Raw genomic sequence first — 25,436 nt, 5'->3', positions numbered from 1 at the left:
TTGCTCTGTCACTGTCACCTATGTTCCACTGTCATTGTGCTTTCTCTTTCTCTTAGATTTCCACTGCCTCCCTCGCTCTTTCTATACCCCAACCATTGTCAGAATATTTTCCAGTATTTATTACTTCTGCTTCTTTCCCACAGCTACAGTCTTTTACTCTCTTAGCATAAAAAAAACGCAAACTAGTTTGTGTGCCAAAATTTTTGCGAAGTTTTTAAAGGAGTTGAGGAAGATAGAACGAAGCAGGTGGAACCCCACTTTTCAGTCAGAGTCTTTTCAATAAACAAGCACATATTTGTGTTTTTTGTTCAAAAATGGTTCAAATGGCTCTGAGTACTATGGGACTTAACATCTGTGGTCATCAGTCCCCTAGTACGTAGAACTACTTAAACCTAACTAACATAAGGACATCACACACATCCATGTCCGAGGCAGGATTCGAACCTGCGACCGGAGCAGTCACGCGGTTCCAGACTGAAGCGCCTAGAACCACACGGCCACGACGGCCGGCTGTGTTTTTTATGCTCTTATACGAAAATACTTCTCCTGGTTGCCTTACACGAAACGTATTGGTCAGTAAAATATTGATAATTTACTTATGTGAAACCGAAACAACGCAAAACTAATTTTACGCCTCAGACAGGATTTATCGTGCAAAAAATTTTTGCTTGTTTCAGTACTTCAATATGGGGTTCCCAGAATCCATATGATCATAACGGGGACACTTTACAACCTGTTTCTCCGTGCTGTGTTTTCGCTTAACACCGTATTTTAGTCACATATTTTACATGTGCAAGTAGGATACCTTTGAACCTTTGTATCTCGGATAAATGTTTCAGTTTTTCAAAGCTGGTCAAGCCGAGAGCTTAGAAATATACACTAAAATGTACAGTAATTTTGTGTAAATTACCGTCCCACAACTACATGGAATGAATCATGAATATTTATGACCGAAGGCGATTTTTATTACATTTTCTGTGCAGTTTTATTCTTCATAAACCAAACATTTTTGTTTGGATTCCTGTTGATACTGTATATAGCAGTTACACCCAAGCTTGTGGTTTCTGATTTGCGACTTTTTTTTCCTTCTACCTCTATAAGAGATACTATTTTTCCTCTTGATTTCATCCAAATATGTTCGGTATGTTGCTGAGCCTTCGTCATTAGACATGCGTTAAAGCGTCTAGCTACAGTGAAATGAATACCAAATTTAAACAGCTAACACGTCGACACAGTCGAGTTTATCTGGAACCTCCTGTGGTGAGACATTTCGTGTAAAGCCGCTAGCTCGCCGGTGGACTCCGAGCACGAGGTGAAAGCCTCGAGCGGTCTCCCAGCTGTGGATGGTCGCGGGCCCATGGCCACCAGTGTGGCTGAGAGCATTGCCTGCGTTGCGGTGGAGCACCACGCAGACGTGTCAAGGCGAACGTGTTCTCTGCGTTGCCACACAAAGTGGAGACTCCCTAACTCCACACAGCACAGTTTACAGCGCATACAAAGTATCGCAGTCATTTCTCGCTTCAGGAAGCTATCATCTTGTGAGCTGAGATGACTGACACATTTTGTACAAACAAAAGAATGTTTCAGGTGTTGGCTGGCAAACGGTAGGTGACAAGAGTCTGTAATTGTCTCTTACAGCTTAGCCAGTGCATACTATACGACATTAAGGCAAAACAGTGGTAGACGTTAAATATCTGTCAGGGTGCTTTCAGATCGCAATGCCCAGTTGGTAGTATAAGAACTGCTCTCATTTGGATTTAAAGCGTTCACGTAGTTTCCAGGTTAGTAAGTGAGTTCGTTACTGCAGATATCTGTTAATTAGTTGTACTCACCAGCCAGAAGCTGTACATATAAACATAAAGGCCTAATATCTCCTCGGAATAGTGGACCCTGCTTCTTGAAATGATTAGGAACATTTTGTACAGATGTTATCTCCTGCAAATAAAATGTTAGTCGCAGCTGCTGTAGTCATATCGGGGAGAAATCAGTTTCGTAGCCTGTCAGAGAATATGGAGGTATTTTAGAATATGACAAAACGTTGCGAAGAAATATTTGTGACAGAAGCTACGATAAGGTTAGTTACCTGCGTAGAACGCTTGACATCGTCACGTCGTCTAGGATCGACGTTTGGAAACGGAATCAGCAAATGAGAATCGAAAGAATGAGATATGACTCAAAGGAATTACAGACATTGGCTGTAAGCGGGAATTGATTGAAACTATGGGGGTAGTTGTCTGCCCCTGGTAGATGAATGGTCAGGGCGATGGACTGTCATACGTAACGGCCAAGGTTCGATTTCGAGCTGGGTCGGAGATTTTATCCGCTTAGGGACTGGGTGTTGTGTCGTCCTTCTCATCCTCATTCCATCCCCATCGACACTCAAGTCACCGAAGTGGCGTCCACTCGAAAGACTTGCGCCAGGCGACCGGTCTACCCTACGGGAAGGCCCTAGCCACACGGAATTTTAATGGAGAAGTTGAAAATTTGTGGCAAACCGGGAGTCGAACCCAGGTCTCCTGCCTTACTAGGCAGGTACTCTGACCACGAAGGCATGTGGACTCGTGACCACTCCAAATGCACTGACTACCAAAATTCTCAATTTAACCACACTACTAGCGTAATGTCCCTTGCCCATGATCCATAGAGAGAGAAATGAGAACCTCTGACCCCTGTCACGAGCTTCCTGCGAGTGTGTCTCCATTTATACTCAGCAGGCGTCGAGTTCGCCTGCGAATCCGGCAACAGCTCTTTCCAGAGCGAGAATGTTAACAATGAATGCCTGTTGACATAAAATTGTTAATAGTAATTAAAATACAGATATTGAACCTAGGGATTTTGTGTCCTGCGTCAGACTTAGTGGACGACTCCCACTCCTATCAAATACGATAGCAGTTTCTCAATAGCAGCGCCACCTCGCTAGGTAGACATAAATCTAAGTCTACAAGATGTCCCAGCTTCCGCAGTATAATGAAACTGATCTGCAATTTTACTCGGGCATTCTCTCACCCTTTACATTGTTACTCTGTGAGTTCCTGGGTGCAACGTGTTTGTAAGATTGCCGCTTCTGCGTTTACGTGGCAGAAGAACTCTAGCAGACCCAACTGTGCATACTATTTCCATATTTTTGTAGCCCTGAAGAAAAACATTCGTGCTCCTCGATTTGATTCGGACGAAGAGATGGGCGCCTGGGTACAATCGTGGTTGAGAAGGCAACAGCAAACATTTTTTCGTAAAGGCGTTGACTGTCTTCACTCACAGTGGCGCAAATGTATTAACAGTTACGGTGATAACTTTTGTATTAATGAATAGTTAACTTACTGTTTTCCCATATGTGTCTCATTTGACAGCTCCTTATAGAAGCTCTTGGTGTACTTAGAACCTCATTCTACTCTTCTACTTAAGATAAATCCACTGCGGTAACAGAAATCGTCCGATAGCGATCTGGACGTATCCGCGTAGAGTTGTCAGTCCTAACAGACAAGCAACACTGACTGAAATAACCACAGAAATCTATGTTGAACATACGACGATCGTATCCGTTAGGGCAGTGGGGCGAAATGTGGCGTTATCGGGCTGCGGTAGCACACGACCGACGCGAATGGTTCGAATGGTTCAAATGGCTCTAAGCACTATGGGACTTAACATCTGAGGTCATCAGTCCCCTAGACGTAGAACTACTTAAACCTAACTAACCTGAGGACATGACACACATCCATGCCCGAGGCAGGATTCGAATCTGCGGCCGTAGCAGCAGCGCGGTTCCGGAGTGAAGCGCCTAGAACCGCTCGGTCACAGCGGCCGGCCCGACGTGAGTGCTTTTGTTAACATCACAACATCCCCTTGCAACGCCACTCCCAGGCTCGTGACCATATCGGTTGGTCCTAGACGACTGGAAAATGGTGGACAGGTCAGATGATTCCCGATTTCAGTTAGTAAGAGCTGATGGTAGAGTTGGAGTTTGGCGTAGTACCCCCAAAGCCATGGACACCATTGTCAACAAGCCACTGTGCAAGCAGGTGGTGTTCACATGGAGTAGAATGAGCCTTCTGGTTCAACTGAACCGATCATTGATTGGAAACGGCTGCTTTGCAGACCATTTACAGCCATTCCTAGAGTTCATGTTCCCAGAAAACGATGGAATTTCTATGTATGACAATGCACCATCTCACAGGGCCACAACTGTTCGCGAGTGATTTGAAGAACATTCTGGACAATTCGAGCGAATGAATTGGCCACCCATATCGCCCGACATGAAGTCGAAAGCGAGTGATGCTGTAGGTGATTAAGGGTATGAAGAGGCTAAACATCAAAGGTCATCAGTACGAAATCTCTGTGTACCTCATCTGGCTGCTCATAGAGTTAAACCTATGTGCATGTGTGGAAACGCGCCCGTAACGTTTGCGTAACGTGTTTCATAGCGGGACTTTGGTATCAGATAGGTATTCACCTAGTGGGATGTGGCAAACCGCCTAAAAACCACACCGGGGCTTGGCGGATTACCAGCCCTCGTCGTTCATCTGCGAGTAGGCTTCTATGCGAGTCATTATCGCCTTACCGAGTCCCGGTTTACATGGGCGGACATCCGGGCTGATAAAAGACAGTGACCTGCTCTCCTTTTCTAACAGTGTACAGTGCACACAATGGAACAGTAGTAGGAAATATTTCATTATCTGGTGTCTCATTCGTTTTCAGCAGCTTCAGTATCTTCGTAACACAATATTAACAACATGCATAGTGTGGAGATCAAACGATTATACCCCACAAGCGCTCTAGCTGCTCAAGTGCACCTTTAAACGTGTTAATCTCAAATTTAGTCTTTCTTATTGTTGTCCCTAGTTCTAGAGGATTTTTTTTTTCTACCCAGAATGGGATTTTCCGCACGACTAAAATATTCTACGATTTTCTGAAAGATCTTTTGCTAAGGGCTGATCGTGCGAACGTAGACGTTCCATTTCATGTTTAGGATTCCCTAACTCTGTGCTCAGTTTCATTTAGATCTTAATCACGAGGTTCGTCGGTAATCCTGTGAGGCAGACTTTCAGCTCCTATAAAGTGCAGGTAGCGAGTTCGAATCTCGCCTGGGACATAACTGGGGCACATAAACGTGCCGTTGCTGAGTGTATACTTGCTTGCTGAATATTTACTCATTTTTTATAGGAATGCGTCTTCGAATGAAGTGCCCAGTGTAATGCAAGCGTGAATGAAAAATTTTCCACTATTATTTGAATTTTTTACATTGTAACTGGCCTATTTCAAACCGTGTATCATTTTTAAGCGAACACTGTACATATAGCTTTGTACATAACCATTTTGCGTTCACGCGGGGTGCAATGCTCACTTGCGATTGACCTAACAAACGTAACTGGTCAATTGCAAATATAAATAATAACTTCACAGCCCGCTTTCATGGGGACTATGAGAAGTATAATATTCTCAAAACAGGAGATCCACCCGACGGATGGCGACATAAATCCGGCCCGCCTCATTCGTGATTCTCATATGCTTGGAAATGTTCCTTACACGTGGCACCTCTGCGATTATTGTTCGACACCGAAACTGTTCCTGTCTACGGAGCTTTCTGATCATGAGATGGAGAGTGGTGAGCACACACGATATTCTTACTTTGCTCTCTAATGCCGTAGGTATTCCTGAACTGGGTGCCCCTGCCACTGACCCGTTCCTGGTACGAGAGATGCTGCTGGAGTACCAGCAGGGCGACGTGGAGGGCAAGGTGCTGATCAAGAACTCTCTCGTCCACGGCCTCAGCGACGTCATCGTCAAAGACGTCAGGTACGTGAAAAATTCATTCGCACTTTCGTTACGACAAAAGGTTTCCATTTACATTTCCTCGTGAAAACAAATCTACTGCATCGAAGGCTTGGCATATTTCTAGTGAAACACATGTCATCTTCTCAGTCACTTCCTTTTTACGTAATTTACAGACAACCTCCACTTTTTCTTTCGTCTGTCAGGCCCCATTTTCTTTTATCTATATTTTATAATGAACGATAGTGTTACTCTGTCCGAACCTTGCTGACCTTACTCCACTGTCTCTTGATTTCCACTAAGGAACACATATTTAACCAATAACTCCGACATATTTTCTTATAAATATTCTAGTTTTGAATTATGTTGTCATCTTCAGATACGTCACAGCTGCTTGTAGCCCATAGACGTCCTCTCGACTTACAAACATGAGAGGCTGTCAGACGACAATCTAAAACGATTAAGGGTATTGTTCTTAGTAAAAACAATTGCACAATGTTAAGCCTGCTATCTTAGGAGAAAAAGGTTTTTGATCCACAGCCCACCGAACACGTCAGACGTGTTCAGTGCAAATGTTCACAAATGCAATGAGCGGAGAACGCTACTCATGATGATGGTCGCTAGATGTGCCCCTTCAGCAGTCATTCGGCACTAGTACCACAGAGCATACACTATTTGATCAAACTTAACCGGACACCTATTAGTGGACATAAGCATGCGCTGCATCCACTCTTCGTCTTCATAGCGTCTTGAATTCGGTTGGTGACTCGACTTTCAGAGGGGTGTCTGAATTTCTCAGGAGAAATGGCAGCCCATTGATCCTCAAGAGCCGCATCTGAAGGTAGTGTTTCGGGAGCTGGGATATATAGCCAAGTCGACGTTGTAACTCGTCCCAAAGGTGTTCTATTGGGTTCAGGTCGGGACTCTGCTAACAAATAAATAACCATTGTTTGCAAACTGTATCTCTACGGTAAGAAGCAAAAAATGTTGTAAATTTCGTTTTCATGTCCATATGCATTTCTCGTTTCCTTAAGCGCAATTAGGGGAACCACACATTAACCAGGAAAAACATCCACATATTGTAACACCATCTCCTACGCACGTCACTGTTGGCAGCAGACATTATGGTGGGTAAGACTATCCTGACATTCGCCAAACCCAAATCCTACATCTACATCTACATGGATATTCTGCAAATCACATTTAAGTGCCTGGCAGAGGGTTCATCGAACCCCTTCACAGTTCTCTATTACTTGAATCTCTTACAGCGCGCGGAAAGAGCGAACACCTGTATCTTTCCGTATGAGCTCTTATATCCCTTATTTTATCATCGTGATCGTTTCTCCCTATATAGACCGGTGTCAACAAAATATTTTCGCATTCGGAGGAAAAAGTTGGTGATCGGAATTTCGTGAGAAGATTCCGTCGCAACGAAAAACGCCTATGTTTTAATGATGTCCACCTCAAATCCTGTATAGTTTCGGTGACACTCTCTCCCCTATTTCGCGATAATACAAAATGTGCTGCCGTTCTTTAAACTTTTTCCATGTACTCCGTCAATCCTATTTGGTAAGGATCCCACACCGCGTAGCAGTATTCTAAAAGAGGACGGACAAGCTTAGTGTAGGCAGTCTCCTTAGTAGATCTGTTACATTTTCTAAGTGTCCCGCCAATAAAACGCAGCTTTGGCTAGCCTTCCCCACAACATTTTCTTTGCGTTCCTTCAATTTAAGTTGTTCGTAATTGTAATTCCTAAGTATTTATTTGAATTTACGGACTTTACATTTGATTGATTTATCGTGGAACCGAAGTTTAACGGATTCCTTTCAGCACTCATGTGGATGACCTCACACTTTTCGTTATTTAGGGTCAACTGCCAGTTTTCGCACCATACTATATCGTTTTGAAATTTGTGTTGATCTTCTGATGCCCTTTTTAGTCCATAAACCTTCGCACTTTCGTTACGACAAAAGGTTTCCATTTACATTTCCTCGTGAAAACAAATCTACTGCATCGAAGGCTTGGCATATTTCTAGTGAAACACATGTCATCTTCTCAGTCATTTCCTTTTTACGTAATTTACAGACAACCTCCGCTTTTTCTTTCGTCTGTCACCTTCATCTGCAAACAACCTAAGACGGCTGCTCAGAATGTCTCCCAAATCGTTTATATAGATAAGGAACAGCAAAGGCCTATAACACTACCTTGGGGAACGCCAGATATCACTTCTGTGTTACTCGATTACTTTCCGTCAATTACTTCGAACCGTGACCTCTCCGACAGGAAATGACGAATCCAGTCATATAACTGACACGGTGTATGGGTGCAGAGTCTCACGGCGATAACATTGAATAAAATGTTCTCGGGTTTCCAACCCCGTCAATTGCATAAAACTACACGAGCTTTCGGCCAAGCACTCCTTCGCCATTGTCAAGTGGTGTTACTGCCAGTGGGCTGTTGGTGAGCCCTTATATACGCTAGCTGCCGGCTGTGACGTCACTGGTGCCACTGACATTGACATATATGGGCATGTTTTGAGTCGGCGTTCGATTTGCCCTCTTCAACCACGCGATCGCTGGATTCCACGCAGCCCTGAGCTGCAAGCCACCGTCTCTATTTAGGGTGTTTGCGGTAACTTTTACTTCAATAGCTTCCTTTATTAAACTGTCCCAATTAAGCAATTGACGCGGTTGGAAACCCCAGAACATTTTATTCAGCTGAGACGATATTCGATAAGCGCGCAATTTCGCTATAAGCCGCTTGTGTGGTACTGTGTCAAAAGCCTTCCGGAAATCCAGAGTTCGGAATCAATCTGAAATCTCTTGCCAATAGCACTGAACACTGCATGCGCTTAAAGAGCTAGTTGTGTTTCCACAAGAACGATGTTTTCTAAGTCCCTGTTGACTGTGTGTCAATAGACCGTTCTCTTCGAGGTAAACCATCCTACCATTCGACTGCCATAGGACGCAGGGTTTTTCATCGTTCCATATCACTCATATCCAGTCATCTGCTGTCCAGTGGCATCGGTCTTTACGCCGCATCAAGCATCGCTTAGCGACAACTACAGAAATGTATTGCGTGTGAGAATCTGTTCGATCACTGAACCGCATTCTTTTTAACTGCCTACGAGCAGTAATTGTGCTATCTGAACTGCTAGTAGCACTTTGGAACTCACGGGTTATTCCTTACCCTGATTTAATGCAATTTTTACAGCCATCCTCCTCAGTGCTCGGTATCTCCCCGTCCGTCAGTACATGAGATCTGTCTGGCGTTGCTTTGGCTCTAGTTCTTCCTTCGTGTTACTGCTTCCTAGTCACTTCACCAACTCGGCGTCTTTAGAAGGGGCGGCATGTACCCGATGGATTTTTACTCGGATGACATTCAGTGACCACTGCACGTTCCAATCCATTCAGCGCTCCTGGCCGAAGCATTGTGTTGTTACTGCTTCTCTACTGACAACAGTTTCCTTTTGTACTGGATTGTGTGACTCTCGTGACGTATTACTTATGAGGATCTGGACAGCTTTAATCAAACAGTACAGTAACGGTACACCATAGTAGCACCTGTCTTGCGCCTCTGTTCCTTCCATTGCAAAGCAGCACAAATCGGCCATAGACGGGCATCGTAGCCCTTGGCCAAATTTTTAACCCTTAATCTATAATTACGATTTGTCGTCAACATCTATAAATAAACCAACTACCAACATTTTACAAGCTCTCTCTTAGTTTGGTGTATCACCAGCCCTACCGTCGCAGCTCGTCCGTTGCAATATGTACCTAGGCCATTCGTCCAAATTCTCATCTTCAGCTGTCTTCCCTCACAGCAACCATCACTTAACTTATCTCAAAGACACAGTAGTATTTTACGCAGAGGTGTCGTAAAGTCGCCAGTTTACAGCTAAGCACTTCGAGGTAATACTGCTGTATTAAGTACTGCAGTTTCAACGGAGTTATGTTTATCTGAGTAACTGCATATTCGTCAGTTTCCTTGTAATTTGGTATTTCAACGCCATGATGCTGTAAAGTGTCTCAAAAACAAAAACTCATTTCGTGGTTTATGATTCGCTATCTTAAAGAGAGTATTCGCCAAATGTGGAAAGAAGTAACGTAAGTGCTAACCAAAGACGCTTCTTTTAATGGTCGTGCTGAAAACCTGTTTCCCTGGAGAGCGTAATAGGCGAGAGTTGTGCCTGCGAGTGATGACCTTGCAGTCACCAGCCATGACCTGGACGTAAATGAGCACATCACGAAGTAGTACAGGCTTGGGTTGGACTGCAGCCTTTACACTTTTTGCAGAAGTGTTATTATCACAGTCAAGATAGCATAAAGTTGACATTTTTATGATGTTACTCGGAAGAAAGAACGCGACCAACACCTCGTTATACGTCTGGCACTGAACGTATTTCGTTTGAAACAACAATACCCTTTCGTTTACGTAAAGCATTTCGTATGGCATTTATCACAGCACACTTAAAACAGTAGAACAATTCTGCAAAATTTATCTCTCCTTCAGATCTTTATACTGTGTCAGAAAGAGTGTCCCACCGGACAAAAAGTTTATACTATTACACCTTTTCCTGACGTTTGGGGACCCATCGTTGCAGGTTCACTTTGCAACACGTGAAACAAAACACTTGCTTGTATACATATGATGACGTGCTGAGAAATAGTGCCTGTGTTCACGATTTTTTAGGTCTCCATCACTTTCTGCAATTAGCGCTATATCATAGGAAAGTTGCAGCATGTCTACCTTATCTCGGTAAATTGTTACCCATATGTTTACTTTCTCTCTCATCCTGTCGATTGCCTTCTGTATATACAGATTAAATAAGTATGGGGATAGGTAACAACTTTGTCGTAGCCATTTTTGAATGCTAGCTGTTTCTTCTTTATTACTACAGCGAACTATTCCAATTTCTCGTATGTAGATTCTGTAAATTAGTTTTCTCTCTCTAATGCTTATTCCCGATTGGTAAAGGACACTGACTAATACATTCCAGTTGACATTGTCGAATACTTCCTCAAGATCTGCAAACGCTTTGAATGTATTCTTACTGTTATTCAGCTGTTTCTCTATCACTTGCCACAGGGCCAATATTGCTTCTCTTGTTCCCATAGCTTTTCCAAATTCGTACAGGTCTTCAGATACGTATCCCTGTATTTGTTATCCTGACAATACTGTCGGTGACCACTTTCGATGCATTGCATATTTTCGATACATGACACACCAGGCTCAATTTTCAGTGTTGTTCACTCGTCCTTGCATCTGGTTTTTTGCGTAGTGGTACCATTATGTATTTAACAACGTCTTCTGGTAACTATACGGACCAGTAAATATCATACACCAGCCACAAAGTGCCATCTTCGCTTTGTTACCCAGCTTTTTAAATAATTCTCCTTGTATACCATTAACACCCGGATCCTTCCTTTCTCTAAGATCCTGCAGTGCTTTCTCATAATCCTCTTTCCCATAATCCTCTTTCTTAATAGAAGCTCCTACATCATCCAGCTCTACTCTTTCTTCCTTTTCGATAGTCAGATTGCTGTTATCACCTCTGCATAACTGATCTAGCCATTCCTTCCATCGTTACACTATAATTTCCTCATCATATAGTAACGTTCGATCTTTGTCCTTAATGCTCACTCTTTTTCCCTTTCTTGTTTCGAAGAACTTCTTTACATCTCTGCAAGTCATGTCAGTTCATCCTGTCTTCATCCTATCGTCTATATATTCACAAATTTCTTTTAAATGCTTTTTTTATCTTGTTTTGCCCTCTTATTAATCTTGTTGCTTAAGCTCTTACATTTCTGCATTCCTTCTTCAGCCTTCGAGTTTTTTTACTGTCATCTATCTTTTATTATATTCACGACTTCCTGACTTATCCACTCTTTCTTATTCTCCCATTTCTTTTTCCCCAAATCACCTCTGCTGATTTTAAAATGCATTTTTTTTATTTTACTCCATTTCTTTTCTACCCCTTTTCTGGTATCCTCAACGGTATCGTTTGTTCGTACTGTATACTGATTTTTGGCAGATTCATCTTAAAGCTTAGATACCTCTCACCGTTTTCATCTTTAATCCTTTGAGTTTCTGCTACCCTTCATCTGATTATTGAAGCTTATCTTACCACTATGTCTATTTGTGCCCTTCGTGTATCCCCTGGGGCTTTCCACATATGTCTCCTCCTCGGATATTGCTGGAATGTAGTATTTGTTACGATTAATTTATATCGCACACAGAACTCTACAAATCTCTCTACTTTCTCATCTCTTTGTCTCAAGCCGTATGTACCAATTGTATTTCCTTCAGTTCTTTCTACTACTGTTGCATTTCGATCTCCAAATAAAATAAGGTTCCCTTCGCCCTTTATTTTCTCTTTCATTTCACTTAGCTCCTTATAAAAATTTTCCACCACTTCATCTTCCTCCTCTGTTGTTGGAATATAGACTTGAATTATCAGAGTATCCTTTCATTTAGTTTCAGTTCTTACTTTAATTAGTCGTGGCTTGTATTGCACGAATCCCTTGACTCTGCTTCCCAGTTTCTTATGTAAGATTATGCCCATTCCACCATGTATCCTGGTGTATTGTCTGCTGTGCCAGAATGGATTACTCGATAATTCCCATGTGGTCATTTGGTCATGTTGTGATCTCGGAGGGGTGTGACACTGACACATGCCTGAATAAAACTCCAAAAGGTACCACTAAGAAACCCCCCCCCCACTTCGATAACATCCTCAGTGCCACCTGAATGTCATTGCTGAGTACTTCAAAAATGCACCTCTACAGAGACACTGTGACAAGAATCCTAGGCGTCTTCAAGCAGGCTATGGGACTGCTCTGGTACCTGCTAGTAGGCAGGGGGAATCAGATGGGTGACATGGGGTCGCCTTCCTGCAGGCACGTCTGTCTCTCATCACAATTTGTCTCTGTACACGCACAGTTTTTAGGAAGACGGGTGGCACTGAGAGGGTTGTGGAACTCTGAGGTCTTAGAGGCGCCCTATGCTGTTTTACTCTAATGTGTCAATGTTGAACACCTCTGAGACCACGTCAAGGTAGTTGTGAAACAAACACCCTTTGCTGCTTCAGATCGCGTTCAAATATCGTAAACTGCTTTTTATCGGTTCCTAGTGGTTCCACCCTGAGCACCATGCCAAAAACTCCGGTCGCACTGCCCTCCATAGGGGTGAGATAACGTTCAAGGGGATTGCTGCTCTACAATTTACTTAGAGAAAGGTTATGTCGTCCGGAGGGTGCCGGCAGTGCGGCAGTGTCAAGAGTTGTTAAGAACCTCGTCCTGTTGCACATCACACTGCAAACTGTCGTCTCGAAGCGCGAAATGTGCGGTAACAAACGCCCCAACAAAAGGGGTGTTTATTGACGATCTTTATCACCACCTGAGGGCTTTTCGTGTCGATTCTTCGTAGCAGGGTGCCCGTAATACTTTCCTCGGACACCCGTGAGAGATCTGCGTTTTTTCAACGCCGGGTGTCGCTGTTCTTACCTCCATCTCATAGACCTCAAAAGAAGGGATAAAATGTGGGCAAGAGGGTGAGACACGTCCACTATGGCGCTGGACAGAATTGTGCTGAAATATGGTGTCATTGTGACATCATTAACCCACAAAATACCTCACATAGACTTCTGAACGCCGGCCTTTCTTCCACATGAGTCGATACCTTGTTGTTTGAAGCGTCGCTAAGCCTGATGGTGACATCGCAGGGCACCACGCTTTTGCAGCATCACAGAGCAATGTTGTTGGCACCTTTGAGTCAAGGTTAAAGCTTCTACGTCGCAGTGTGTGTTGTCAGTGCTAAAAGCACCAATAAACGCCTTTTATTTGTTTTTCTCTTATCAATACAACGCTTGTATTCAATAGCGACTTCAGAATGGAGGAGATAACCTATTCCTTGCAAGTCACAGCAAACAGTGTATCCGCTACCAAAAGTACGGGACACCAGCCTCTCCTGCAAGCAGGCAGAGAAGTCCGATTTGCTGGTTCAAGGACAAATGATATTACTGCCATTGCCCAGAAGGTTGCTCTTCCCTCAACTTCTCCCATCACCCCTCCTCCTGTCCCACGTATTATTTCTTCAAATACAAGAATAAATTACATAACATCTCTCATTATTGTAATCCTATCAAGCACTTTACTTCTGTATGAGATCTTTCTTCAGTCATTTGACCATTTCAGATCTTTCCTCAATCGTTTGTCCATTAATTTAATCTTTATAGTCTTATTTCACACTGTCAGTAAAGTTGTTTATCCACTGCACAAAAACAAACTTATGCTTATCTGTATGCCTTCTTGCCCAGAACCGGCTGCTATGCAAACAACACCTACTACCGAATAAATAGTGGCGTTAGCTCGTACCATTGAAGCACAAGATTAAGCCTTTTGTTTGTTTTGTTACAGGATGAACCTGAATGATGGCGGAAAATTCCGTTTTGAGGCCGACGTGATATTCAAGCGTTTACTTCTCGAGGGAGAGTACAAAGGACAAGGCAAAATCATCACCTTCCCTATTGATGGCAAGGGTGTCTTCAACAACTCGATGAGTAAGTATCTCGCTCCATTCACAAACAAATCGCTCACATACAGGGTGCAACAGTTGGAACTGTAGATATTTTAATTGGTGGCTGAGAACAACTTTACATCAGTATTTACCATACTTTCAAATTAATAATTACAGATATTAAGAGTAGTATGTTTTTGGGTAGGTTAGTACCTCCAAGTACACGTGCCAAGAGCAAGGCATTAATTCTTATTTTGCGCATTAATACTTATTTTGCCTTGGGCAGGTGGTCAGGTATTGAAGTGTGGATACGTGGACACAAAATGGTTAACCTACAATGACAAGGGTAGTCCTCTTAGTGATGCAGTACAACTGCGCAGGAAACATCAGGCAGCAAATTATGTAACGTGTTTGTGGGAAGACTTCAGTGCAGAGAAAAAACAGCCAACATGCTGATGTGTGTTAATATTAAGGTACCACATATAAAATACCTGCATCTATACACGTTACACCCTGGTTATTCCAAATAAGACTCAAAAATACACACAATTAGGTTGTTGGTAGAAAGAAAGAGTCTGAAGACAGTGGCTAGGGACAGATACTCTGTTATGATCTAATGAACACCTGAGCAGCCGGCTGCTGTGGCCGAGCGGTTCTAGACGCTTCAGTCCGGAACCACATTGCTGCTACGGTCGCAGGTTCGAATCCTGCCTCAGGCATACCTGTAGATGTGTGTGATGTCCTTAGGTTAGTTAGGTTTAAGCAGTTCTAAGTCTAGGGGACTGATGACCTCGGATGTTAAGTCCCATAGTGCTTAGAGCCATTTGAATCATTTGAACACCTAAGCAGGATTATAAGTTCTTATGTAGAGACAACTTGAAGAGGATATGCAGCTGTTGACGGGAAAGTAGAGCTCATGTCGTTCTTGAATCTTAACGTTCGAGTGAGCAGATATCCTATTGTTAAAAAATGTTCAAATGTGTGTGAAATCTTATGGGACTTAACTGCTAAGGTCATCAGTCCCTAAGCTTACACACTACTTAACCTAAATTATCCTAAGGACAAACACACACATCCATGCCCGAGGGAGGACTCGAACCTCCGCCGGGACCAGCCGCACGTGTCAGACTAAAGTAGCTGGGTGTGTTCTTTGAAAGTCCATACTGATAGAATCTATGAGGTTGGGTAGGTATTGAGAAGTGGAAATGGAAAACGTTCTAAGTGCCATTTCTTTTTTTTTTTTTGTGTGTTCTCGGTAGTCTGTTGGATGTCTCTAGATTTGTTCCAAGTGTCAAATTATGGAGAAAATGTTTCAAACATTCGTTGCAAGTTGACGCACGGTGCTTATACCAAGCAGTGCTTCCCAATGGAGTTCCAAATGCGACACGTCATTAGCTACTCTAATTATCCAGAGACGGTTTGAAGATATAACACGTAAGTTTATGGTAATGGGTACAGTATTTTGAGCTGTGATAGAGGTTTTGCAGTTATAGAGAAACGAAGACCTTTGTTCTGCGAGATGTACACAAAATTATTGACTGAAGGCTATACAGCCACTCCAAGAAATTCCACTACAAAAAAGTGACTCTTCGATTTCACTGTTATCAATATAGGCTTGTGGTATTTCCAAATCCAATCTGATCAAAGTGTCACATACTTATCCATCCCAAATAGCTATATAAAAATCTTGATTTTAATGCAGGAAAATGGAAAAATATCGATCTACTGAAAAGAGGAAAGACCATGGCATATGTATACCATACCGTACTTCATCTGAAAGACCAGCCATGTTTATCAACTGCAGAACAGAAAGACCTGTTGACGATGTTGCCATCTCTCCCTCCACCGCACAAGGAGTTTTACGACAACATCTGATACCAAGAATGGAGTCCTGTATATGATAGAGGTCTATTGAGAGGTTTTTTTGTGAATTTAATTTTGTTACACTCTTACGAAAATATTAAAGGCGTATTTCTGTACCTGTATTATCATAAATAAAACGTAGTTATGAGATAAGTTTGGTGAAAAATCAAGACCTCTTGCAACTATATCTTTCTCTGTGTGTTATTGATTTATCAGTTTCTATCGCTTGGTTCCTGGGTATAGGTACAGGTCATGTAGGCTTTTGGCAGTAACATAGATAGTTATTACGGCAGAAATTAATGGAGTCTCGTATGGAATGGGCAGCACACTTCTCACAGAGCATTTGTTAAGAATAGTCAAAGTTGTTATGAAATTAATGTAGAGAAGTAGAAACAAGAGCAATGGCTTGCTTAAAATCAAAACTGGGAATGTAAAAGTAGCACAAAAGGTTAACATGTGCTCCTACGTTAAAACCATAATTACACATCATGGCCAAAAGAAGGAACCCATCAGAGGCAAATTAGCCTCTGGTAATATTTCAAGCAGTTTACATTACTTCACAATGTACAGAGCTTCGCACTCCTCTGGTGTTAGTGCATTTCTACAGTGAAAAAGCCTACTTTTGGCTATGACATTTGTACATGTCGGAAGATTTTAAAGTTTGACATGTGCTGAAGCCAGATCTTTTGCACTGCCACTTGAAAATGGTCCAAAGGCTGAAACTTCAATTGTGAAATAAATAATTTCTGTAGTCAATGGGGAATATTATATCCTTCAAGAAATTCTACATGATTGTGAACCCTGACCATAAGAAGTTACCTTTGGATGTATTTGATTTACAGATAAGAAAAATAGTTTATCTTCATTTTTTATCATTTATTAACACATTACATAATTGTGTTTGGGGAAAAAGAAATATTCTCCCAACAGAGGTCTGTATTGTAAGAATTATGCCTGGTGTTGATTTAGAATTTCATATAAACTTATTTGAATAATTACATATTTTAATGATTTTTTTCTCATGCTATATAGGTAATCATTTATTTTGCTTGCATTACTAAAGCTTTTCCCAGAATATAATGCAAAACATTCTTAATATCTTGATTAAAGCTTCCCTCTGCAAAGATTTAAAATTAATATTCAAAGATGTCAGATTCATGAGACATAAATAATCCATCATAATATGTTGAACATATTTTGGGTAATATATTGTAATTTAACTATCAATAAAAATTATATTCCAGAAGTCATTTTATTGCATTATATTTTCAAAGAAATTAATCAGGCTAATGTGTCTGGGAATAATATAATTTCACATTAACAATGCAGCAATACGATATTTTACAATGTTTACTCAGTTTAATGTTTTTCCCTCGAGTAAAATCCAGCAAGAGACTAGACTGCATCATATTCATGGAAAATGTTTCATATAAAGTAATAATTTCATTATATCCCCATATACACCAACTTCATCAACGTATCCAAAATGAAGTTTTCACTCAGCAGCAGAGTGTACACTGATATGAAACTCTCTGGAAGATTAAAACTGTGTGTTAAACCAAGACTCAAACTCGGGACCCTTGCCTTTTGTTGGAGAGTGCCTTACCGATTGGGCTAACCAAACCCGACTCACGACCCACCCTCACATCTTTACTTCCACCATCACCTCATCTCTTACATTCCAAACTTCACGTAAGCACTACTGCAAAACTTGGAAGACTAGTATTCCTGGAAGAATAGGTATTGTGGAGACGTGGCTTCGCCACAGGGTACTTTGTATTTTGTGGGAAAGTGAAAGTCCAAAAGGTAGAAGGTGAGGTACCAGCGGAAGTAAAAGTGTGAGGGAGGCTCGTGAGTCGTGCTTGGAGAGCTCAGTCAATAGACCACATGCCACTGAAAGCCAAAGGTCCTGAGTTCGAGTCTCGGTCCGACACACAATTTTAATCTGCCAGGGAGTTTCTTCATCAATGTTAATACTTTTTTTCATTGTGACATCTTTGCTGATTTTGAACTGACTGCTTCTATATGCCTTACAGCATGTCATGTCCTATGGTTTACTCTTCACGTGGTGTTGTGTTTTTGTAGTCTTTCTTTATGCGTTCTGTCAGATACACTTTTAGTTCTTAGTTCATTTTATCATTAATTATTTATACCTATCCCATTTGAACACTTAATTTGTTAAGTTTCCTTTTACCACAAATGACAATCGATCATCTGAGCAACGTTGTCATTAAGAAAGAAATATCCCAAGCATTGTCAGGAAATATATAATTATTAGTCACCTCTCCATAATAATTTTATTGGTTGAGTAAAATTTGTTTTAGGCGTTTGAGACTATTGCTGCTAATGTGATGTTTTAATGCACCCTTCAGGGAACCTCTTAAAGATACTCTATAACCAAATGAATAACTCTCACCTCTTCAATCAGTCAGAGATCTAATGTGCTCACCACGTTTTTGAAGAAGAAGCAAATAACAATTGGATTTATTCTTCATTTATTATTAGTCACATGAGAAATCAGACTGATGTAAACACTCTATTCTGTATGCATTCAGCCAACATGTATGTCGCAATAACTGTTTGCTGTTGAGATATTTTATTCACATCACCAATCGATCATAGGAAATAAGTTTGAAGCTATCTTGTGAACTAATACTACTTTCTGACTTGCAGCTGATGTTGTGGGCACGTTCAACGTGACTGGAGAGTACTACCAAAAGGCTGGACGTCCATTCTTGAAACTGACTCGCTTCTCCTTCCTGCCAGAGGTGGGCACCATGAAGATGTACGCCTCTAACCTCTTCGCAGGGAACGACGAGCTCAGTGAGTAATTTATGCAACTACTAAAGTAGCCGGCATTAACAAATTTCGACTAAAACAGTGTCCACATATGCCTCCTACCATTATATCGTTATTTGTAAGTCTGATAAGCGTTGTTAAAGTGGCAAACTATTACAATACAGTTTTGAAGGACTCTGGTTTAGCGATGGATAGGAAGAGATACTGGGTGATCGGTATTAAGCACTGAATGAAAATTCTTATAACCAGAACAGCAGTGTTGATGATTGACTTTCATTGATATCAACTCAGCAATTATCACTGTGATGTAAACTAACTGTAAGAGAAATGAATCAATATACTTGTATCAGAAATTTTAAATCATAGACGTGAACTATTAAGCAATCAGAATTGTGAAGATATCTGGCTTAGAAACAGATAGGAAGAGAGAGAGGATGATCGGTATTAGTCACTGAATGAAAATTCTTAGAATCCGCATAGCAGTTAATGGTTCGCTTTTACTGACATCAATTGCAACCAAAAAAGTCGCAGCAATATGCAGGGCGAGTCACTTACTATTACCACCAAGAATAATTCCAAATGTATGATAGGAGCCGAAACGTTTGTGGAACAACAGCTGCATGGGACAATATGGGCCATAATATGCCATTGGTTTTCTGTTGCTAGGTGGGGTCGCTTCAGAGATATGGAGGCCAACTTTTTTTTAATGGGTTGCTATAGTTTGGTACTTATTTGCTGATAACGACTATTGAGACGAATCCAATTATGTGTAACAGTAAGATCTTTGAAGGACTACGAAGGTCACAAAGGTGGCATGAACGTCCATATACGGAAGTTGTTCGAGGTGATGACCATTGGTATTAATGCAGTGCTGCAATCTTCTTCTCATGGATTGACTGGTATTCATTATCACATCGGTATTTATGGAAGCACATGATCTGACAATTCTCTCCCGCTTATCTTCAGGTGTAGTTGGAACGTCTTTATAAACAATGTCTTTTACGAATCCCCACAAGAAAATATCCAGAGGCGTCAAGTCTGGAGAACGAGCCGGCCACGACACATCTCCTCCGCGTCCAATCCAACAATTAGAGACTTATCTTTGCAACTCATTCCTAGCCATCAGCGAAAAATGTGGCGGGCACTCATCGTGTTGATACTACATTCTGTTCCTTGTTCCTAAAGGTATTTCTTCCAATGACAGACAATGTTTCTTGCATGAATGTGGCGTACTTCGTACCATTACGATTTCCTTCGACGAAATAGGGGTCTATAATTCTGTCCTCCAGAATCCCACGCCATACATTCACTGACCACTGTGTTTGGTGTGCAACTTGCCGCTGCCAACATGAATTTTCAGTTGGCCAATAATGCATGTTATACGAATTAACATTTTCATGGTTCGTGAATGTAGCCTCGTCAGCAAATAAAATCAAATTAATAAATGTGTCATCCATTTGAATATGAAGTTGAGCCTCTCGGCAGAATTCAATGCGACGCATACAATCCGTACCAGTTAATTCTTGGTGGAGACTGATATGGTAAGGATGATATTTATGGCGATGTAGAACACGAATGACACTGCTCTGGCTCATGCCAGATTCCCTTGTGATTTGACGCTAACTAACACAAGGATCACGAACAACAGTGACAAGAGTACCAACTTCCATTTCCCCGTTAGTAACTTTCCCTTGCTGTATATGTTTCCGATGCGTTAAAGATCCAGTTGTTCTCAATTTATCATATACACATTTAAATGTACGACGTGTATGGTGAGTACGTTGAGGATACCTTTCAGCGTATAAGTCTCTAGCTCTTACTGAATTCCGTTGGCATTCTCTGCAGATGACAAGCATATCGACTTGTTCTTCGAAGGGATACATCATTCACATTCGTTTGAATCGACGAAACTGGTCTTACCGTCCCTATTAGTATTGTATTACGAAACCGTCGAATGGTGTTTAGTTGTCAATGGCACGTTAGATTGATACGTCGTATTCGGAGAATATTTATTATTCGTGCGATGTACGAGAGAGAATTGTCAGAGCATGTGCTTCGATAAGTGACGAAGTGATACGGAATACCACTAAATCCATGATAAGAAGATTGCAGCACTGAACTGATTGCAATTGTCATCACTTCGAACACCTTCTGTAAATGGACGTTCATGCCACGTTTTTGACCTCCGTTGACCTTCGTTGACCTTCAAAGACCTTACTGTTACATATCATTGGATTCATCTCCATAGCCGCTATCAGAAAATAAGTACCAAACTATAGCATCCATTAAAACAATTGTTGCCCTTCATATCTCCGTCGAGACCCCATGTAGCAACAAAAACCCAACGTCATATAATGGCCCCTGTTGTCTCACGCAACATTTGTCCCACAAACTTTTCAGCTACTATCATACTTTCTGAGCTATTCTAGGTGGCAATATTTAGTGATTCTCCCTGTAGACTAGAAAAAGGTGAAGTCGTTCTGTATGAAAGGAAATATTCGATAAATGTTTTAAAGAAACTGAAAGGAAAATTTTCTCTTTTACCAATTTCTGAAAACGAAAAAGAAAGACACTTAAGTAATTGAAATATCAGTTAGCTATAATAGCCTTTTTGAAAATGCTGAAGATAAAAATCAGATGGGAAAATACAGCATATATATATATATATATATATATATATATATATATATATATATATATATATATATATACTCCTGGAAATTGAAATAAGAACACCGTGAATTCATTGTCCCAGCAAGGGGAAACTTTATTGACACATTCCTGGGGTCACATACATCACATGATCACACTGACAGAACCACAGGCACATAGACACAGGCAACAGAGCATGCACAATGTCGGCACTAGTACAGTGTATATCCACCTTTCGCAGCAATGCAGGCTGCTATTCTCCCATGGAGACGATCGTAGAGATGCTGGATGTAGTCCTGTGGAACGGCTTGCCATGCCATTTCCACCTGGCGCCTCAGTTGGACCAGCGTTCGTGCTGGACGTGCAGACCGCGTGAGACGACGCTTCATCCAGTCCCAAACATGCTCAATGGGGGACAGATCCGGAGATCTTGCTGGCCAGGGTAGTTGACTTACACCTTCTAGAGCACGTTGGGTGGCACGGGATGCATGCGGACGTGCATTGTCCTGTTGGAACAGCAAGTTCCCTTGCCGGTCTAGGAATGGTAGAACGATGGGTTCGATGACGGTTTGGATGTACCGTGCACTATTCAGTGTCCCCTCGACGATCACCAGTGGTGTACGGCCAGTGTAGGAGATCGCTCCCCACACCATGATGCCGGGTGTTGGCCCTGTGTGCCTCGGTCGTATGCAGTCCTGATTGTGGCGCTCACCTGCACGGCGCCAAACACGCATACGACCATCATTGGCACCAAGGCAGAAGCGACTCTCATCGCTGAAGACGACACGTCTCCATTCGTCCCTCCATTCACGCCTGTCGCGACACCACTGGAGGCGGGCTGCACGATGTTGGGGCGTGAGCGGAAGACGGCCTAACGGTGTGCGGGACCGTAGCCCAGCTTCATGGAGACGGTTGCGAATGGTCCTTGCCGATACCCCAGGAGCAACAGTGTCCCTAATTTGCTGGGAAGTGGCGGTGCGGTCCCCTACGGCACTGCGTAGGATCCTACCTACGGTCTTGGCGTGCATCCGTGCGTCGCTGCGGTCCGGTCCCAGGTCGACGGGCACGTGCACCTTCCGCCGACCACTGGCGACAACATCGATGTACTGTGGAGACCTCACGCCCCACGTGTTGAGCAATTCAGCGGTACGACCACCCGGCCTCCCACATGTCCACTATACGCCCTCGCTCAAAGTCCGTCAACTGCACATACGGTTCACGTCCACGCTGTCGCGGCATGCTACCAGTGTTAAAGACTGCGATGGATCTCCGTATGCCACGGCAAACTGGCTGACACTGACGGCGGCGGTGCACAAATGCTGCGCAGCTAGCGCCATTCGACGGCCAACACCGCGGTTCCTGGTGTGTCCGTTGTGCCGTGCGTGTGATCATTGCTTGTACAGCCCTCTCGCAGTGTCCGGAGCAAGTATGGTGGGTCTGGGTCTGACACACCGGTGTCAATGTGTTCTTTTTTCCATTTCCAGGAGTGTATAATCTATCTGATACCTTCTAGTATCTCCAGGATTCTTCCATGTATACTACCTTCTTTTATGATTCTTGAACCAAGTGTTAGCTATGATTAAGTTATGCTCTGTGCAAAATTCTACCACACAGCTTTCTCTTTCATTTCTCTCCCCCAATCCATATTCACCCACTATGTTTCCTTCTCTCCTTTTTCCTACTCTTGAATTCCAGTCACCCATGACTATTAAATTTTCGTTTCCCTTCACTACCTGAAGAATTTCTTTTATCTCATCATACATTTCATCAATTTCTTCATCATCTGCAGAGCTTGTTGGCATATAAACTTGTACTACTGAAGTAGGCATGGGCTTCATGTCTGTCTTGGCCACAATAATGCGTTCACTATGCTGTTTGTAGTAGCTTACCCACACTCCTATTTCTTTATTCGTTATTAAACCTACTCCTGCATTACCCCTACTTGATTTTGTATTTATAACCCTGTATTCGCCTGACCAAAAGTCTTGTTCCTCCTGCCACCGAACTACACTAATTCCCACTATATCTAACTTCAACCTATCCATTTCCCTTTTTAAATTTTCTAACCTACTTGCCCGATTAAGGGATCTGACATTCCACAGTCAGATCCGTAGAACGCCAGTTTTCTTTCTCCTGATAATATATATACATATGGAAGAGTATTCAAGAGAGTAGTCGATGGAATCACTGTGGAAACTAATAGCCAAAATAAAATAGCTGCTATGAGCATACTCTCTTTCACATTCTAAAGGTGGCAGGGGTAAAATACAGGCGGCGAAATGCTATTTACAATTTGTACAGAAAGCAGATGGCAGTTGAGTCGAGGGGCATGAAAGGGAAGCAGTGATAGTGGTTGGGAAGGGAGTGAGACAGGGTTGTAGCTTCTCCCCGATGTTATTCAATCTGTATATTGAGCAAGCAGTAAAGGAAACAAAAGAAAAATTTGGAGTAGGTATTAAAATCTATGGAGAAGAAATAAAAACTTTGAGGTTCGCCGATGACATTGTAATTCTGTCAGAGACAGCAAAGGACCTGGAAGAGCAGTTGAACGGAATGGACAGTGTCTTGAAAGGAGGGTATAAGATGAACATAAACAAAAGCAAAACGAGGATAATGGAATGTAGTCGAATTAAATCGGGTGATGCTTAGGGAATTAGATTAGGAAATGAGACACTTAAAGTAGTAAAGGAATTTTGCTATTTGGGGAGCAAAATAACTGATGATGGTCAAAGTAGAGAGGATATAAAATGTAGATTGGCAATGGCAAGGAAAGCGTTTCTGAAGAAGAGAAATTTGTTAACATCGAGTATTGATTTAAGTGTCAGGAAGTCTTTTCTGAAAGTATTTGTATGGAGTGTAGCCATGTATGGAAGTGAAACATGGACGATAAATAGTTTAGACAAGAAGAGAATAGAAGCTTTCGGAATGTGGTGCTACAGAAGAATGCTGAAGATTAGATGGGTAGATCACATAACTAATGAGGAGGTATTGAATAGAATTGGGGAGGAGAGGAGTTTGTGGCACAACTTGACTAGAAGAAGGGATCGCTTGGTAGGACATGTTCTGAGCCATCAAGGGATCACCATTTTAGTACTGGAGGGCAGTGTGTAGGGTAAAAATCGTAGAGGGAGACCAAGAGATGAATACACTAAGCAGATTCAGAAGGATGTAGGCTGCAGAAGGTACTGGGAGATGAAGAACCTTGCACAGGATAGAGTAGCATGGAGAGCTGCATGAAACCAGTCTCTGGACTCAAGACTACAACAACAACAACATGAGTACATGTATGATTTTGCCAAAACAAAATTAGCTACATACTTTAGAAGGATAATTTCTGATACTGGAGACACAGAAATCAGTAAACTGGAATTTTCTTGATAATTAAATTTGTTGCTGTTCTACATTATAATAGTTTGTGGTATTTTTCTCTCATGCCAAAACTTATTCATTGTCTAGACAAAAATGTGTGATATTATGACTGAGAGTCAACTATGAAAGTCTCATAGACATCTTGTTAAACGATTATGATTAACTGTAACAGTTTCATCTGACCCCTCCTCATTCACTTATTCTCTTGAAAAACTCAATGTAAAAGGTGAACTTTATTCTGAGAATGACAATGGAATTCAAAAAATACCGTTTCGAAATTAGCATATCTACATTATGTCTTATTCAATGTAACTTGGCCTATGAAACATAAAGCCTTGTAGCTATTTGCTAGTATGAAAAGGGATATTAAAAGTCTGGAAGGAAAGTCAAATGAATCTGAAAGCTAATAAAAAATGTTTTGTCTTTAATAATTTCTCCTACATCACAGACAAGCTGTTGAACAGAAGCAA

The 25,436-nt window shown here is 41.9% G+C and overlaps 1 protein-coding gene across 1 annotated transcript in view; it reads left to right on the top strand.

Annotated features, from left to right (window-relative positions):
- LOC126457579 (uncharacterized) overlaps positions 1-25,436 on the top strand; it is a 60,740-nt gene that overhangs the window by 22,057 nt on the left and 13,247 nt on the right. Inside the window, exons 3-5 of the mRNA XM_050094006.1 lie at positions 5,643-5,790; positions 14,184-14,326; positions 18,820-18,969. Coding sequence (XP_049949963.1) covers positions 5,643-5,790; positions 14,184-14,326; positions 18,820-18,969 — 441 coding nt within the window. The remainder of the gene's footprint in view (positions 1-5,642; positions 5,791-14,183; positions 14,327-18,819; positions 18,970-25,436) is intronic.

This window comes from Schistocerca serialis, chromosome 2, assembly GCF_023864345.2.
Source record: "Schistocerca serialis cubense isolate TAMUIC-IGC-003099 chromosome 2, iqSchSeri2.2, whole genome shotgun sequence".
Taxonomy (NCBI): Eukaryota; Metazoa; Arthropoda; class Insecta; order Orthoptera; family Acrididae; genus Schistocerca; species Schistocerca serialis.
This window is presented reverse-complemented; position numbering and strand designations above follow the sequence as displayed.